We start from the raw sequence: 12523 nt of genomic DNA, 5'->3' as shown, positions 1-12523 counted from the left end.
TTTTGAATTTGGTAATAAGGTCATACTCAAAATATTACTTACATCATCAGCTTCAACAACACCAATCTGTGGGTGCGACAGGTCAATTCCAAAAGTCTTTTCCCAGTGTGGCAGGAGCTGCAGGGGAAAGTAAGCAAAAGATTAGTTGCTGTTATCAACCCAACTGCTATCAGTAAAACTGTGCAGAGTGCCTCACAGCCTCTTGTTTCTAAAGAGCATATTACACTGCTTCATATTGTTACCAGAGGGAAGTCATCAGGGTCGATCCAGACAATGCTGAGGTCGGGGTTGTCAGTGTTATCCTCGGCAACTTGCTTTAGAATCTCCAGGAACTCGAAACCATCTGAGTAGTGGAAAAGTACATCGCAGTCTAAGCTAAACAGCTATCTAAATAACAAAAACTAAACAGCATTACAGGATGATCAGAAACAACTGTCATTACAGATGCTCATAGATATGTTTTTATACTTCATTTAAGATTCCTTTACCTGGGTCAGACTCCTCTGCAAAGGCAATAATATGTTCACCATCAACATCATCTTCCTGTGGGAAAAAAGGCCGGAATTTCAGGGAAACTGTAAAACATTAGGTTACAATCTTATTAAAGTTATGTCTAGGAAATATAATTCAAGTTTATAATTTCTCACCCAGATCTCGTACATGTTGTGGGGCTGCAGCTTCCTCAGGGTTGGTCTAACAAGCAAAGATTACTCAAATCTTAATGCCCTTTACTTGGAACTCAGATCATGAAGCTTGTACCTCTCGAGATCCTTCTAATGTGGCAAAAATAGGACTTACCTGTCGTGATCTTCAATGAATTTCACCAGTTCCTTCTCAGAGTAAGGTTTTCCTGGGACAACAACTGGTTCATCCATAAATGGTTCATAGAAGTCCACCTCATTGAGCTTCAGGTCCAGAGCCTTGGCGACCTGTAAGACAGGGCCAAAGAACTCAAACCCTCATCTGACCATAAAGGATATATTAATGGTGTATTATTTATTATTTGTTTTTGCTTAAGAAAAATGAAAGTGTTATTAATATATATTTGTGTTTAGTAAGTTAGCCAAGGTTTGTGACTAATTGCAGGGTTGATGTTTCAATCCATATGTTAAAATGTACTTGAGCAAAACACTGCAAGCCTAAGTCACTCCATTTAGCAGTTCAGCTAGTACCTTACTCTGCACTTTTCACCACCACTGATCTGTGAGTGTACAATGGGTGGAAGAGAAACAACAGTGTAAAATGCTTTACTTAACATATACTTAACATCTTAGTGGAAGATCTGTCTGATATTTAGATATAAGAAAGATCACTTAGGCCTCACTAACTTGAATGAATTGATTAAGGATACCTTGGAAAGGCTCGCCCCCTGATCCAATGGCTTCACAAATACTGGTAATCACACAGTGTTTTTATTTCTTGCGTGATGATCACATGATGGACAAATAATAATGTAACCATAACTTTAATCTTCAAAACGATGCAATGTAAGATGCATCTAAAATTCTTCCATCCATCCATCCATCTTCATCTGCTTTATCCGGGGCTGGGTCGCGGGGGCAGCAGCTTAAGCAGAGAGGCCCAGACCTCCCTGGGGAGGACGCTGGACAGACCTGGTGCACCTAAACGTGTAGTGAGGGTGTGCTGGGAACGTCTAGCAGAGGCCCCAGTCCGCGAGATCTTCAACGCACACCTCCGGCAGAGCTTCAACAGCATTCCGAGGGAGACTGGGGACATTGAGTCCGAATGGACCATGTTCAGCATCTCCATTGCTGAAGCTGCTGCATTGAGCTGCAGCCGCAAGGTGGTTGGTGCCTGCCGTGGTGTTAATCCCCGAACCAAATGGTGGACACCAGAGGTGAAGGGAGCCACCAGGCTGAAGAAGGAGTCCTATCGGGCTTGGTCAGCCTGTGTGACTCCGGAGGCAGCTGACAGGTATCGAAAGGCCAAGCGGAATGCGGCTCGGGCAGTGGCTGAAGCAAAAACTCGGGTGTGGGAGGAGTTCGGAGAGGCCATGGAAAAAGACTTTCGGACTACCTCGAAGAGATTCTGGCAAACCGTCAGACGTCTCAGGAGGGGAAAGCGGTGCTCTACCTGCACTGTGTATAGTGCTGGCGGAGCGCTGCTGACTTTGACTGAGAAAATTGTCAGGCGGTGGAAGGAATACTTCGAGGACCTCCTTAATCCCACTGACACGTCTTCCGAGGAAGAGGCGGAGTCTGGGGATGAGGGGGATGATCCGCCAATTTCCGGAGGCGAGGTCACTGAGGCAGTTAAACAACTCCTTGGTGGCAGAGCCCCTGGTGTTGATGAGGTCCGCCCGAGTTCCTGAAGGCTCTGGACGTTGTAGGGCTGTCCTGGTTGACACACCTCTACAATGTTGCGTGGAGATCAGGGGCAGTATCCCTGGACTGGCAGACCGGGGTGGTGGTCCCCATCTTTAAGAAGGGGGACTGGAGGGTGTGTTCCAACTACAGGGGGATCACACTCCTCAGCCTCCCTGGGAAAGTCTCAGTCAGGGTGCTGGAGAGGAGAGTTCGTCCGTTAGTCGAACCTCGGATACAGGAGGAACAATGCGGTTTTACGTCCTGGTTGAGGAACACTGGACCAGCTCTTTATCCTCTGAAGGATACTTGAGGGCGCATGGGAGTTTGCCCAACCAGTGTACATGTGTTTTGTGGACTTGGAGAAGGCATTCGACCGTGTCCCTCGGGGTGTCCTGTGGGAGGTGTTGCGGGAGTATGGGGTGTCTGGCGCATTGCTACAGGCCATTCGATCCCTATACGACCGTCGCAAGAGCTTGGTTCGCATTGCCAGCAATAAGTCGGACTCGTTCCCGGTGGGTGATGGGCTCCGCTAGGGCTGCCCTTTGCCATCTAAAATTTTTTTTTTTTTTTTTTTTTTTGCCTGTCCCATTTGGTTCTTTAGCCGTCAGAATTGTTGTCTGAAGACCAACAAGGATACCCAATGGATTTACTTTGCCAAATGGATCATCACGGCCTTGCCATATTGGTCCATTTGATCAATCTTTGTTGTTATTATTTATTTTATTTTATTTTCAGTTGTTACAGACGGGACAGACATGACTGTATTCAAAAGGTTTCCCCATGTAATGGTCTGCTAGAGCAGCGGTCCCCAACCCCCGGGCCTTGGACCGGTACCGGTCCGTGAGTCGTTTGGTACCGGGCCGCGAGAGTTGAGGCTCAGGTGTTAAATGTATGGTTTTCAGGGTTTTTATCGGTTTTCAGCGTTATTTTGTTATCGTTTTTATCGTTAACTCGGTTTTCCTGGGTCTTTTCACGTGTGTTATGAATAAATCTTCTTTTTTACCGGTACTAGTTTTATTTAGTTGTATTTATCCGTGACACCCTAAAGGCCGGTCCGTGAAAATATTGTCGGGCATAAACCGATCCGTGGCGCAAAAAAGGTTGGGGAACGCTGTGCTAGAGGATGTAGAGATCTATAGCCCTGTCCCCCAGGGCATGAAGCAGGCATGGAGGAGATCCAGGCCCCAGACATCCAGAGGCCCCAGAGTGCGAGAGCCCAAGGAGGACCACCGGAGGGGCATCCGTGCCACCCTCCTGGGGAGAGCTGAGGAGAGCCCCAGATGAGGGGTCACCCAGTAGCCACGGAGCAGAAGCCAGAGGAGGCTGCAGTGGCGTGCCCGCCGGCTCTGAGGCACAGGTGGCCAGAAGGGGACGGGGAGGGGACGGGGGGGGGGAATGCCTCCCCTGCACCCTGGTGACACGCCCGCACCCCAATGCCCTACTTGTGTGGGTGGGTGTGTTGGAGCGGGAAGAGGGAGGCAGCTGGGGATGGGGAGGAAAAAAAGGGGAGGAGCAATCTAAAATTCTTGTTTAAAATATTTTTCAGATTTTTTTTTTAGAAAGCTTTTGTATTTATAGTTGCACATAAAAACTGGATACATAAAATATGGAGTGCCTCAGAGTTCAATCTTGGGCCCTCTGCCACTTTTTAAAATAAAATGTTTTCAGATAATTAAAACATGCAAGCAAATATACAGTTTCCAAGAAATTCATTTTAATGTTTCTATGTTTGAGTTAAATTTTTGAGTCTGATCATCCTTACAAAAACAATCCCCATATCCGTAGTGCTCAAAAGACTTTAGCTTTACCAGTTGTGCTGAAAGCTGAAACTAGACTAATCACATAGTAGCCTCAAGTAACTTACTTTGATTACTCACCTTGGGACTGAATGTGGCATAGAACAGGATGTGTGGATGGAACTCTTCAGCAGCATCAGCATAAGCCTCAAAATCTGAAATTTAAAGGCATCCATCAAGTTGTTTCAGTAGATTGCTATATGTATGAAATATCTAAGAATGTAGACTTCTTGTTCTCATCATTACTGGTGTTTTTGTGTGCTCACTTAAATCAAATAGTAGCAACTGCAATGAAAACATTCTGATAATTATCCTAGAGTTAGGATGCTGTTTAATTTGCTTGATGTGGAATTATCTAAAAACAATACAGGCTATCATGACATTACAGTATCACAGGATTCTTACGTTCTGACTTGTGACTCTTAAAGTAGCCCACCAATTTGATGTCCTCTTCGATGTTTTTAAAGCCTTTTAGTTCCTTACTATTGTCAATTATTTCCACAGGGTCCTCGAGAACCTGTGGAAAAGGAGAAAAGGGAGAGACAACAGAGATGACAGAGAGGAGAATAAACTGGAATAAAGGTCTGTGGGTCATCTTCAAAGGAAGAAAAATCAGTATTTAGAGATTTTATTGCTAAAATAAGGCAGGCTATTAACTGGGAGATTATATCCTCACGAACATCATAGATGAACTCCACAAGAGTGTCAGCTGCAAGCTCGCCATCATATTCTATGACTTCATCGTCTGTGAAGACGAAGATGCTGTCAGACTCGTCAAGGCCTAAGGGGAAAGAACATTTTGTGTTTAATCATGCGGCTTTTGAACAGGTTAGCTCAGATTATATTTTAGCTAACTTCTGTTACAGTAACTTAACTGTGATTGTTTGGCTAGTCTGACTTTTGCACAATAAGCCATGTACCAACTGCCTGCAGCTGTATTTACCTAATTTCTTTGCAACAGCCTTGTCGTGCTTTGCATCAATGAGACCAACTCCAATATCTTCATCTTCAAACTCATCCAGGACCTGGGCTGCAAGCTGTAAAACATTGCACATAAATAATTAAACAATTTATTAGTTCAACACAAAAAAGGGTGGGGTGGTGGGATAGTGTGTTTTACTCATTTGGAAGGCTACACCATTACACCCCTACACTATTATTTACACCTTTTGACAAAGTTGTCTCACTCAGTAGTTTCATTACCATAAAAGCCTGCTTTTCAGAGCGCCGCTTATGCACTTTCTAAATCTGTATGAAACTTGAACCTTGTGACTGACAGTTGGGTCCACCAATGACAGCATCACACTTGCAGCTCAGCTGCATTGAGGAAGTTGTTTGAGAGCTGTCTCAGTGCATTTGAAGGGTAAACAGTGCACACAAACTCTTGCAGACACACACACACACACACACACACACATACATGTACACTGGTGTCAGAAATCTTGAGCAGCTGCTTTACTGGCATAAATAGTTAGCCCAACCAGGCTGTCCTGCAGTTTGTTGTGCAGATAATTCTCTGAATTTCTTTTAACCTGACTGGAGTTTTGGATGAGTGGGGCACAGTGAAATAGTTTAAAATTTGCAGCTTAGTTTTAAGTTACACATCATACAGACTTATTCCCTTCATTGCACTATACCTTTTTTGCAGACTGTGCCCTTTTGGCATTTACACAGACTAAAATAAAACTTCTTACAGGAAAATGGATTAATGCTTCATGGTTGTATATATCACATTTACTTTGTGGCATATATTTACAGGCTATATTTAGTCTATAAACATATTTAGCCTCCCCAAAAAATATATGTGTATACATTTTTTTGGTAGTACCTAGTAGTGAGTTTCACCAAATGTCCATTTGAATAAAGCACATTATTTTTACCCAGATAAATTGTTTTTGCAAATGTCTTTCAGTTAAAGTATGTAAAGCAAAAGCAAACTATGTCTGCCTGCTCCTCCTAGTCTGAAACCTGCAAAGTTGTTTTTGGAACTTGGGTGTTCTGAATGTGTATTTGATGTGACATGGATGAGATCATTTGCTCAGAGTAATTGAACCTCCCCAACTACATGTAAAGTTAAACCAGCAGGCTCAGTATCTGGGGTGGGATTTCATAGCTTCATGTCTGCGTGCACTGCAGCTGTACATTTCTTTCAGTTTTTGTTCTTGGCTGAGATGTTACGAACTGTAGTGATATTCAGCTGGTGCAGCACCTGACTGTATCTGCTCATTTTGATGAGCAGAGTAACAAAGAAAGACATGTACACCTTCATGTGTGCCATTCAGTGTTGAAGTGTAAAAGCACCTGCAATCTGTCTGGAGAATGCAGGTGCTTTTCCTTACATTGGTCTACAGCGCTTCCCTTGACAAAGCATTCGTAACAGACCTGAGAGGTCACTTTAATAACAAAATCAACCAAGTTCAAATGGCATGGACGAAAGCACTTAATTATCACCATCACAATGTCATGTTTCATTTGACTTTCACTAACCCCCACAGGGCTCCTTGACCTCTGAAATGTTTGCACCTTTTGCAGTTGCCTCTTACTATAAATAAAGCTTCATTAAATGTAAATCAAAATACATTCAGAAGGAGAAACACAAGCCATCGGAGCTCAACCCACCACAAAAGCAGCTCAGGATAAATATAGCACCAGAAGCCACACCAGCCCCAGGGACTATTTTGGTGAGATGGCAGTGATGCTCAGTACTGCATGTGTCAATCACAGCGCAGAGCTGAGCTGGCACTACTGGAGCCAGTATCTCAAGCGCTGGCCTGGAGCCCCAAGGCTGAGCAACAGTGCCCTATACGCAGACACCAGAGGGTCTTGATGTGATTCGCCAAGGAGAGCAGCCTCTCTCGTATCTCTCACTCTCCTGCTCTCTCTGTCTGATTTGTTATTAATATTTTCCTCATTACTGCTATTTATTACTAGTTTTTTTTTAGCCCTTCATCCTTTTTCCTTTGTCTTGTTCACATGAGATTTGGTTACTGATGAGATCCATTGCACACAATTTCTGCTATATTTGTTTAGGCAAAGTCAGAATATTTGTCACAATTTTTATTTTTAGGGGCTGTTGAGAGTTTCTTATATGATCCTTTTTGGCCTAGAGTTGTCATAAAAATAAAAAAAAATTTAAACAGGAGTCAACAAACCAGGCTTGCAAATTACAATAATGCAACAAGCATATGGGGTAGCAGCCTTGACATTACACTGTACATTAGCCATGCCAAATGCCATAAAATACTGTTGCTACGTGATCTAGTGCAGGCCATAAATCAGAAATCAACCTGGTTTCTCAGAACTGCAATGTTCAGTGCAGTTCTCAAATAACTGCTTCTTTAGACAATATCAAGTCATGGAGAAACTGATCAGGAGGGCTGGCTCTGTGGTCGGCATGAAGCTGGACACTCTGGTGACAGTGGCAGAGAAAAGGACATTAAAGAAACTGATGGACATTATGAACAATGCTGGGCATCCTCTGCACACGGCCATAAACAATCAGAAGAGTCTGTTCAGTGACAGGTTGCTTCTCCCCAAGACAAGAACTAACAGACTTAAAAACTCCTTTGTCCCACACGCCATCAGACTGTTTAACTCCTCCCTGGAGGGGAGAGGGAGGGGAAACAGGAGGACAAAGGAGGGAACAACTAAGCTGTAGTGCCTCTTCACCTCACTGTGCAATACTTTTGTAAATAGTCAACGGTGCAATAGACTCAATACTTGAAATGTGCAATTCACTTGTATTTTTATTTTTATTCCTATTTATTCTATTTATCCCCTTCGTATATTTTATTTATATTGTCTCTGTATTTATATATATGTGTGTGTGTGTGTGTGTATATATATATATATATGTGTGTGTGTATAACTCTGTAACTTCTGTCGGTGCTGTGCTTTTTTGGAAATCGAATTTCCCAGAGGAACCCACCCGAGGGATTAATAAAGTTCTATCTTATCTTATCTTATCTTAAGTGTGTCTTCAAATGCTCTCTGGGCACCTCTTACTTCTGCATTGTGTCTGTGATCGTTATAGTGTAAAAATGAATTTTGCTCTCTGTATAAATAATCAGCATGTCTGCAAACATGGAGTCAGCTGCTTGAAGTGATAAATTGAACTTTTCTTGGAAAATGGAATGTGGTTTCCACTTGTTTACTTACAGTTGTTTACTTACAGTAAACAAGTGGAAAGGTTTGTGTGGAAAGGGATGTAGTGTGTTTTTATGGGAATGTGAACCAGGCTGGCGTGAGGCCTGATGAGCAATCAGATGAGGGAGTGTTAAGTGCATCAACTGCTCGCCTCACACACAGTATCACACAAAGACGCACACAAACAGACACACATCCTCTACACAGGCTCAGCCTTTGCCAAAATAAATGATACCTTGGGTCCTCACAGCTCAGCTCTTTGCCTCGGGGTGGTCGACATGACGACACACCGTAGGCTTGTGACACATTTTTGGGACTTCACTTCTCAGCATTTCTCAATCCAGCAAAGCTATTTTCTACCGCCTTATCTCCTGTTCTCCATAATAACTTCCTCTTTGCAAGTCACTGACAGGAGATGAGTTTATTCAGTCCATTTTTTTAAAACCGCAGTTAAATATGCTGAAAGCATCTATGTGCTCATGAATAAAATACCAATATTACAGCTTCCTCATCACCATCTATCCACAGTTCTTATCTTAACCCACCTCAAGGGCCAACTCCTCGATATCGAACTGTCTCTGGGCGGCGCGGCTGGATCCGGGATGGTCATGGTAGTACACCACCATAATGTCATACTTCTTCATCACGGACTTATAGTTCTTGGCGTTGAGGTCGTGAACGCGGTCCTTGCCATCGTACTCAGGGAAGTCCAAGCTCTCCTTGCCCAGTGAAATGCTCCCAAAGGACAGCAAGACTACTACAAGCACCCAGGTCCACTTCATGGCTCCTCTCTAATGTGGATGTATTTACAGTTTCAGAAAGTAAATGAAAGGGGCGAAAAATATTGAAAAAAAAAGTTTGGTGAAAGTATGGAGAACCCCTTCCAATCCGCGTCACCCAGAAGAGAGCAAGACAGCCTCCTGCATCCACCTTATTAAAAACCCCACATGGGCAACTGGCAGTGGGCTCAGGGTGCAAGAGGGGTTGGGCTTAGTCTGACATAGGTGTGACCGTGGTCCTATGTGGCACGTAATTAAGCATGGAGAAGATGAGGCAGGGCTGGGGTGACAGCTTTCTGTGTGTGTGTGCGTGCTTGAGTGTATGTTAGGAACCAGTGAAAGAGGGTGGAGTGAGGGGGAGATGACCAACCTGCTCTCTGCATGCAACACAGAACATACACAGACAGCTGTGGAGATGGAAGGAGGTGTGTGAGCAAAGAGAGAAGGCATCATATAGAATAGGACATAGGTGTGTGAGTGTGTCCGTTTTGTGATGAAGAACTTTGATATGATGGATTTAGGGGTGGGTACAAATATGAGGGATTCTTTTCCCTTATTAAGTGAAGATGAAGGCTTGGATCCCAGCTAAAAATAATGGATGTAGGACAGAGAAGTACATATCAGGAGGGGGTGCTGGTGTCTAATTTGCTTCTGCTGGCACCCGTGCAGTGCTAGAATGTGAAGCTGGGTCACTCGGGGACATGAAGCTGGAGTGAGAGAGAGGAGAGGAGATGAGGAAAGGAGAGGGCGGTGCACTTGCTGAGGAGCACAGGGGTCACTTAGCCCTGACTCAAGAAGAAAGTGAAACATAATGTTTTACAGGGGCTGGGCATGCATGTGGAAGCTTTATTGGAATCCTTGTGAATCTGACCCTGATACACACTGAACACAAGTGTCCTGTGCAGCGTTTGCATGTATGCTTGAGATGGTTGCCTGTCATATTACTTTACGAATTGAAAGGGAAGAGGTAAGCTATAAATAAATACAGGCTATCGTAATACTTCATCCAGCTCTCAACACACCCCTTCTTTTCTGTAACAAGACATGCAAGCTTACAGCATTAACGCAGACATTTTTTTTTGTCTAAGCAAACGGCTTAAAAGGTGCACCATGCGCGTCTGCGTGTGGCTTAACTGTAGAACATGGAGCTGAACTGTGGTCAGCTGTGTTACTGTAAACACCTAATAAAAGGATATGCGAGGGTTGGTTTCAAGTGTGCTTCCTTTGCAAACCATGCAGCGACAGCTTGCATAACAGTTTGAAGTCCTGATTACATTAATAGCCTTAAACGTGAAAGTGACAGTCAGCTCGAGCATGCGTGGCTTGATTGAATGAGAAGCGCAATGGGTGCGTCTAATGTTTGAGCACATTAAGTTGAGATCTAAGCAGGTGCCCTGCTTAGATCTCAACTAATTTTGTGGGCCCTACTCCACATCCACACCTGTGAACAGAGGCATAAAATGTGCTGTATGCCTATGGTTACTAGTGTCAACTCAGCCTACAAACTACTTTGCTTCACAGCACATAACTGTCATTAAGTTCTTCATCCACAAACTCTGCACCTCTGCTTTCAGCATCTCACTCCTCTGGCCATAATTCAGTCAGTGATATCACATTCAGTCTTTTATTGACAATGGTGATAAGAGCATGCACTGTGCCAGCACTGATTAAGGCAGGGTTGGAACATTAATTTTCCCAGGAGGCCACATGAGAAACTGGAACTGTGGTGCTGTGCCTGTGTGTTCCAGTTTCTCATGTAGCCCCTTGGGAAAATGAATTGCCCAATCCTGGATTAAGGTATGCTCGAAAAAGCAAAACCAATTTGCTATCATTTAGTCCTCTATTTTATAGATCATTTATCCTTTGATGGACAGGACACACTGTTAAATTCATACGACTATTCATTTTATGACGCACATATGCAATCAAAAGCTTATAACTTGTAAGTTTTGAAACTTCTAGTTTATCTACTGTAGAACTGATGTATACAGTGTGTATAATACACTGTCTCGTGGACTTTAGGCATACTGCTAAATAATTAAGCTTCTTCTGTTCTGTGCTGGTCTCCTGGAACCTGGTTAAATAAAGACTTTTACTTGTTGTTTATTTGTTTGCAGTCCAAACAATAGCTAGCTGGTGTTTTTTTCTTTTTCTGAATTACTATTTGCTATTTTGCATTTATACCCATGATTGCAGGCTAATTTGTAATAGAACATTTCTAATACGAATAATGTAATATTTTGACAGAGGGAGAATGACGTTCATCCAGTTTCTTCATGTCTGCAGCAGTTACCGCTGCTGGCCAGGAGATGGCACTCTCTGATCTACTGTAACTACAGATTGTGTACTGTAGAGTCTGCAGCTTCCAGTTTCTGGATAGATTCCTCAAACCGTAAGAATATTTAATCTCTTTCTTTTGCCTGTGACTGTTAGAGGTCACCTCAGCAGATCATCTGCCCCAAACTCACCTTTAACCTGTGATCCTCATTTCCTCATTTGTCCATCACCACTGCAAACAAGAAGGGGCTCAGGGCACCTTATGTAATGACACATCGTGGCTGAACTTTCTGTCAGTAGCTGCTACCACAGACCTCACTATTGTCTTGCTGTCATCATTCGTGTCTTTCATCACCCTCACATTCTTCTCTTCTACTTCTGACTTCCTCATGCAGGACCACAGTTCCTCTCATACGCTTTCTCTGAATCCACAATGACACAGTGCAACTCCTTCTGACCTTCTCTATACTTCTACAGCCACAGTCTCGAAGCAAACATCAAATCTCTATAGACTATTAAAATATGCAGCACAATTATTACTGTTACACTAAAAAGAAATGTTTTATTTCATTTTTGCAATCTCCACATAATCTCCACTCAGTCCGCAGGAGGAGGGCCCGGGTAATTGAGACATTTCATTGTGGGCGGTGCCGAAGCTTTCGTAACAAGTTTCAGAATCAAAGTGTGTCGTGGTGCTACTCGTACTACTGGTGTAAAAGGTTTTAAACAAATTACAGTGCTATGTATCTGTGTGTAGCTACCGAGCTTCTAATCATTTAGCATTATACAGTCATTGAGTTATACCCAGGCAAAAAATGTGTTCTCATTTGTGCCCAAGATGAAGGTTCACTGCTGTTTAAGGTTATTGCAGGTTTTAGAACGCATTTAAATTGTTCTCATAGTACTTCTGGGGATGATACATGTAATGTTCAAAACGCACATCAGTCAGGTGTTACTGAACATGGATCCCAGTTGAAATTCATTTGGGAGTGTGATATGATTCAAAGAGAAGTGAATCATCTGCTTTATACGAGCAAGTTTCAGTAAATGACACTTTCATTTATGTACCTCTTTTTAAAAACTTTAGAGTTGATTTTCAAAAATGCAGAAGTTTCACAACACATGAATAAACCAGCAATGTGTGAGGCTTTATGTGACGGCAGATGTTACAGACATCAACCATTAGTCTCAAAATCCA

General features: G+C 43.1%; 1 protein-coding gene across 1 annotated transcript in view; it reads right to left on the bottom strand.

Moving 5' to 3' along the window:
- The window catches only part of casq1a (calsequestrin 1a), a 12205-nt gene extending 2902 nt beyond the window's left edge, over nucleotides 1-9303 (bottom strand). Inside the window, exons 1-10 of the mRNA XM_086271473.1 lie at nucleotides 8815-9303; nucleotides 5067-5160; nucleotides 4804-4904; nucleotides 4529-4640; nucleotides 4205-4278; nucleotides 799-929; nucleotides 648-693; nucleotides 489-543; nucleotides 243-343; nucleotides 43-117 (exon numbers count right to left, since the gene is read on the bottom strand). Coding sequence (XP_086127599.1) covers nucleotides 43-117; nucleotides 243-343; nucleotides 489-543; nucleotides 648-693; nucleotides 799-929; nucleotides 4205-4278; nucleotides 4529-4640; nucleotides 4804-4904; nucleotides 5067-5160; nucleotides 8815-9051 — 1026 coding nt within the window. The 5' untranslated portion in view covers nucleotides 9052-9303. The remainder of the gene's footprint in view (nucleotides 1-42; nucleotides 118-242; nucleotides 344-488; nucleotides 544-647; nucleotides 694-798; nucleotides 930-4204; nucleotides 4279-4528; nucleotides 4641-4803; nucleotides 4905-5066; nucleotides 5161-8814) is intronic.
- Nucleotides 9304-12523: the final 3220 nt, after the last annotated feature.

This window comes from Aulonocara sp. 'chitande type north' Nkhata Bay, linkage group LG18, assembly GCF_057382095.1.
Source record: "Aulonocara sp. 'chitande type north' Nkhata Bay isolate Kocher_YH1m ecotype deep benthic linkage group LG18, A_spYH_male_GT1.1, whole genome shotgun sequence".
Classification (NCBI taxonomy): Eukaryota; Metazoa; Chordata; class Actinopteri; order Cichliformes; family Cichlidae; genus Aulonocara; species Aulonocara sp. 'chitande type north' Nkhata Bay.
This window is presented reverse-complemented; position numbering and strand designations above follow the sequence as displayed.